This window comes from Antrostomus carolinensis, unplaced genomic scaffold (genome assembly GCF_000700745.2).
Source record: "Antrostomus carolinensis isolate BGI_N321 unplaced genomic scaffold, ASM70074v2 scaffold9285, whole genome shotgun sequence".
Lineage (NCBI taxonomy): Eukaryota > Metazoa > Chordata > Aves > Caprimulgiformes > Caprimulgidae > Antrostomus > Antrostomus carolinensis.
The window spans coordinates 1-6356 of record NW_010314197.1 but is presented as its reverse complement, the minus strand read 5'-3'; the positions used below and the strand labels follow the sequence as shown (position 1 = coordinate 6356).

Below are 6356 nucleotides of genomic sequence, written 5' to 3'. Positions count from 1 at the left end.
CTGTCTCTATCCTTCATAGAAGTTATGGGATGGAAGACTGGCCTGGCCTTTTCTATGCTTGATAATGAAAAAAATGAATGTTTTGGAAGGATTCAAAAAGTGCCTTGAAATAAAATTATACCTATCTGTTTCTTACATAGTTTCACTCATCCTTGATTTTGTTGCTTAAATCAATTGGCAATATGAATAATCAAAGCTTTGCCCTTGATTATCCCTTACAATTTGTCTTTAATCAAGGTACCAATGCAACCCGAGTACGATCTAGCCTCTTTACATTGCATTGTACATCTCTTCCCTAATGGTACACTATAAATCATTATAATAGTATTTCAGGTTTCCAGCATTTGATTTTTCTCTTTTGGCTTTCTTCATCCTTCTTTTTCTTTTCCCCCCCATGATATATTTTGTTTACATGAAGTGCCCTGGGCTGCCAGTCTCTTAATTAGTTATTAGTCTTTTGTAATATGTGTAACTCAACACCCCAGAGGAGCATCTTTTACTTATGCCAGTAATTCTCTTGTTTGCTGTGTGGTTAGGGGCACAGACTCTGAATTACTCCTTCAAGCAAAGATATGTGCTTAGAGGAGGTAGGATTTGGTGTCTGTGAAGATGAAGGTGTATAGGTGACTAAAGATGGAGATGACTGCTTAGTGATGGTGGGTCACAAAATTCCAAGGACCTTCAGCAGATGGTGGGAGGAAGATCTCCACCTTAGATTTGCACACCTCTTTTCAGACACTATCACAAATTAAATCTGTCACTTGAAAGCTATGCTCCTCGAAGGGAGTGAACTTCTCCAGTTTCAGGGAGCATGCTCAGACCTATGTTGGATCCAGTTTCCAGTGCATTATCAGCCTGTGCTAAGATTTCTAATACAATCTGTCTGGTGCTTTGTGTGTGTCCCCCTTCCAGTGACAAGTTGATCTTAGTGCAGCAGATATTCTGACTCTTGCTGTTTGGAAAGTGTGCTGCTGTGATTCTGACCATACGAGAGGAAAAAATGAGCACACTTAAATAAAACAACAGTGGAATTTAAATAAAACAACAGTATGCAAATTGCTTACTTTTTAAATCTCTTCCTGTCTTAAAAAAAAAAATCCAATTTTCATTAGTTCTCTTCTTTTAACTTTGGCCCTTTCCAAAGCAGCACTGTGTAGTTACATCTGTGGGGAGTGAAGGGTCTGCAACTACTGCAGGTTTTTTGGAGTTGTAGGTGTCAAGTAATAATGTATACGGTACTGCAGTCTCTCTGTAGCTTGTGACCTGCTGTTGTTATAATGACTGTCTGAGACCCCATGTGCCTGGGGCAAAGTGCATCCTTTGTGTTACACACTCGAAAGCCAGTCACGGCACATTCTTACTAGAATGTAAAAAAAACCAACCAAAAAATACAATTCAGATGTATTACTTGTCTGCAAGGTAATTGGAGAATATATAATGGGCCCTGTTGCAAGCAAATAACCCTTCTGCCTAATCAGCAGAGAGACGGTGACCTTCCTGCTTCAAAGAAGAAACGCCAAGCAGGGGAGAAGATTATGTATACTTTGGTCTCTGTGCCACATGGAAATGACATAGCATCTCTCTTTGAACTGGATGCCACCACTCTTCAGAGGGCTGATTGCCTAGTTCCAAGGTAAAAAAAAAAAAAAAAAAAAAAAAAAAAAAAAAAAAAAGAGGGCAAAAAGTAGTGCTGCATTCTGCATTGACAGAGCTTCTTCCTAGCATTATGCTGGTGAGTAAAGTAGAAAAAAATCAAACACAAGCAAGTTCATCCTTCAGTTAAAATTTGAGGAGTGTTCATAGATAAACAAGGGATGTTTAAAACATGATACTGCTGCTGTGACTGAGTGAAATAATTATAAGGATAAAACAAGTGACACTTAAAGAGAGTCTGTGAAGAGAAAAATAATGGGCTAAATATTGCACAGATATATATGAGGACAGAATTGAGCCTTGTGCACTGTTTAAAAAAACTATACAGCTAATAGATCGAACTGAATTGCTCCCAATAAAATAACGTGTATGGTGAACTGGGCTTCTGTTTCCCTGACAGATCGTGATGCCACTGCACACATTTGTTATTCAGATGAAGTCAGCAAGTGGCTTCTGCATTTTAGTTGTGAAAATTTGAAATTTCAACTGTCTTGCTTAGCTGAGATTGGCTATATAAGTCACACGGTGTTCATTGTGACTGAATGGGCATGCAGACACCTTGGGCTAGTTGTTAGGATGGCAGATGTTAAAGCTGAGTACCTGCAAATACTGTTGTATGCAGCTTTGAAGTGTATTTGCTATGCTAAGTTTTGCCAGATGATTTGCTTACTTGAATACTCAAAACCCTTCAGCATGAAAGGGAGAGCATGGATGAAGCCCACAATGAATGTATTTAGACAGTAGAATTCAGAGTAAAAACTGTAATTGATTTCTCAGCTCTGGTTTTTTGATGATACCACAGATTATAATATGGAAAGAATTTAGGAGAATCGTGTCTGCTCTTTGTCCACTTGATTTTCAGTTGAGAGCTGGCACTGTAAATGGTTGCTCCCTGGAACAAGGGTTTGCAGATCACAATGGTGAAACTGAAATCGTGGTCAGTTTTACTTTCTGGTTTTTGTGCTGTGAAAGGTTGAAAGGGTTTGTTACTTTGCAGAAAAAAAAAAAGTAAAGAATTGGTTTTATTTATGAAATGTATTTCTATTTAGAGGTGATTTTATACTACTTCCTTTTATTTTTTTTTTCTTTAAGGAATACTTTACTCCTAGGCTTATATATATATATACTTAAAGACAGCATTCTGCTTAATCCCAAGATGCTGTTTGTTCTTGTTGCAGCTCTGTTCTGAGAGAGAAAGGAGACAAGGGAAAGGGTACTACAGTTTCTTTTAGGTCTCCCTTACCGTTTTGAGTGGCTGGTGTGACTCATGCCTTCAAGTCCCATGTCATGGTCATGTGTTGCATTGCATCCCACCTTGCCCACTTTAGCTCAGGACTGATCCATCTAATCTGTCGTTTGCTTTGTTCTCCTTTAGGAACTCATATGTCCGACTGAGGCATTTATGCACTAACACTTGGGTCACTAGTACCAGCATTCCAATAGACACTGATGAGGAGAGGCCTGTGATGTTAAAGGTAAAAACATATATCTTGGGGCTGAAATCCCAAAGTCATTCTTGAAGTTCTCTACTGGTGATCTCACTTGTAACATATAAAATATGCATAATAATTAGGCTAAAGGTAAAAGGATTGCTTACCCACATTAAACCAAAAACTATTGCAGATTGGGACGTGCCAAACAAAAGAGGACAAGGAAGCTTTTGCCATTGTATCGGTTCCTCTGTCTGAGGTCAGAGACTTGGACTTTGCCAATGATGCAAACAAGGTTCTAGCATCAACTGTTAAAAAGCTGGAGAATGGAACAATAACCCAGAATGAAAGGAGGTTAGTGATTTTTATTTTTTTCCCTCTTAAATCGGTGTTTGGTTACTCATGACATCATGACATCACAGTAATGGTGAGTTAGTAACATCTGTGTGGACATAGAGGCAACTGGGAGAGGACACGTCCGTGCTGAGAGTGCTAGCCTGGGATTAGATTCCATCTCTGTCAGAGCATCCTTGCTGCACCTCAGGCTGGTTTGTGTATCTCATCTGTAAAATGGGAGCAAACAGCACTTCCCCAGCTCACTGGCTGAAGAAGCAAATGGGCAGCACCCTGGGCAAATGCAGAGTGTTTGCCTTAATTTCCTTTGATAAGCCACTTCTAAGCTGTAACATGGGGCTGTTGCGTGAAAGGGGTGGTAAAGCAGTTTAGCAGGAAATAACCCCCCTTGTGTTCCAACTCACCCTCTGATAACTGGAGGAGCTGGGGGTGGCTGGGCTTAGATCCTGAGTGATGCCCAGTTGAGCACTATGGGTCTGACAACAGCAGACTTACTCGAGTGTGCTGCACTCCTGTACTCACGATTTATGGACTCACAGGGCTAAACCTGCAGAATTTAGCAGCATCCCACTGAGCGTGGGTCAGTTGGGATGGCTGGTTACAGACGGGCACAGTTCGTGGCACTACCACTGGCACTACCAGTCGAGATATACCGATGTCGGATCCGGTTGATAGTGCCCTGCACCCACTGTCCAGTCACAATCTCTATGGACTCTCATGGCCTTATCAGGTGGCAGCCCAGTAAGAAATTGTGCAGCAAGTCTTTAAGTGAATAAAAGCACTTTAATAAAGCAACAGGAATAATACAGATTCGTATGGATTGCTGGTGATAATTCAGCAGTGGTATATACAAGCACTAGGGTTACAAGTTACTAAAAGTGTTCAGTTAAAAAGCAATTCTATAGAGATTTCTAAGTCTCCAAGAAAGTTCTCAGGGCGGTATAAATCTTACCCAAAGGTGTCCCAATGGGCGGGAAGACAGGCTCAGCCCATTGGCTGGTCCCAGGGGTCAGAGGTCTGCGATAGAGTTGTCCCTGACTGGTCTGTGATGATGTCTTCCCTGACCGTGATGGTGTCCTCCCTAACCGTGATGATATCTCCCCTAATCCCCTCCTTTCTTACGGCTGTTTTCCCTTTGCATTCATCCAGGTTTCGGCTGTATTGCTGTTGGAATGTCTGTTCTTCACACTTGTCCCTGAATTAAGGGATTTTGTTATACATTGTAGCCAAACATATCCCACTGCCAGTGATGTAGTTTGCTATTTGTTTTCAGCTGACTGTAGTTAAACTGACTATTAGACATCTCTGGCAGTGTTGATTTGTAACTTCTATTCCACCATGTATCATATACAGCTTTTTGCTGAAAATGTTAATTTCTGGTGATAAAGCTGATTTTTTTGCTGTTGGTTGTCAGTAGCAATTAGACCAGATGGTTTAATATCAGGTGGAGGATTTATCATAACAGGCAGATTTGTAATGGCCTGGATGTTGGTACTCAGCCTTGAAAAGCTGATGGGCTACTTCATGACTGAGTTGAACCAGAGAGGGATACAATATAATCAAGGTGTGACATCCCTGTATTAACCTTGCTCTGCTGTGTCACTGCAACCCGGTATTTCCAAGTCTTGACGTTGACAGATCGGTACAACACACGTGAAATATTTCATAGTGGTTTCAGAATAGTGCCATGTGAACAGATATGCTTAGGTAAGCAGGGATCCTAACAGTTTATTCCTGGTTGCTTCATCCTGCGTCTCCCTTTTCTGCTTTTTCTGTTCTCCACCAGTGGGCTGAGACTTTTAAAGCTGAAGCTTACCTAGCCATCTTCTGAGTAATGGAAGCTTTGTGTCTGGCTTCCAGAGATGACTTCTAAAATCTACTGGGCATCTAACTGCCACTTTCATAGCATGCCTACAGATTTGGTAATTGTAGACTAGATGATGTCCAAATTCAGACGATGCTTCCCCAGGGTAGGAGACATGCTGGGTTTTGTTTGTAAAATATTGCAGGTTATTTTAAGGGAGATTCACTGAAATCTGTAGGCTTCTATACTTCTCTCTGTGCATGCCTGGCAAAGTATGTTAGTAACAAGGAGGCACAGACCACTTTCTGCGTTTTCTGGAGGTAGGAAGGAACCTCTCTCCTTTTTAGCACTTGCTTCTGACAGATCTTCTTTGTCTAGCAAAAAGTTAAACAAATATTGTCATTTTTTCAGTAGTTTCTTGGGTCTGGAAATAATCTAGTGGCAGGATGTTTTTACTCCTGTAGCGAGTCCATCATCTTGTTTCACAGACCCATGTCTGTGATAAAGTATAAAAATCCTTGCTAGGCTGCATGAGTGTCTTTCTACTGTTCCTAGGCCTTGAGGCCAGCTGGTATAGATTTTGGATTTCTGAATACTCTGCATCAATCCAGCATCCTGTATTTTTCTCCCCTTTCCCTCTGTTGTTTAATGCTTTGGTAAACATCCCTGTGCTGGATTTAAGCCTCTGCTACAGCAAGGTCTGGAATCCTTAAGTATGTGTTAAACTTAACTTTGCAGTGATTGAAGTTCCATTGTGCTAGGTAAAGTTTGTTCTAAAAGGTGATTTTTTTTCTTAATGAATCCTAGTAAGTGTTGAATCACTGTCTATAATAATGATTTGTCTATTCATTCCAGGTTTGTAACCAAGTTACTGGAAGATCTCATTTTCTTTGTTGCTGATGTGCCTAATAATGGGCAGGAAGTTTTGGATGTGGTCGTTACCAAGCCAAACCGGGAACGACAAAAGTTAATGAGGGAGCAAAATATATTGGCTCAGGTATGTCCTACTGTATTAATAACTTGCTTGTATTTGCAAACAAATTGTAGGAGAGAGTGATTTGTGAAAAGGTTACTTTTAGGTAACTTGATGTGGTGGTTTGGGTGGATTCACCCTT

At 40.7% G+C, this 6356-nt stretch overlaps 1 protein-coding gene across 1 annotated transcript; it reads left to right on the top strand.

Moving 5' to 3' along the window:
• Window positions 1–1535: 1535 nt before the first annotated feature.
• LOC114818556 (inositol 1,4,5-trisphosphate receptor type 2-like) lies at window positions 1536–6238 on the top strand (the record flags this gene model as incomplete). Its single annotated transcript, XM_029084865.1, has 4 exons — window positions 1536–1633; window positions 3029–3128; window positions 3277–3437; window positions 6097–6238. Coding segments are annotated over exons 1-4 (501 nt in total), but the record flags the coding sequence as incomplete, so codon positions are not given.
• Between the last annotated feature and the right edge of the window lie 118 nt (window positions 6239–6356).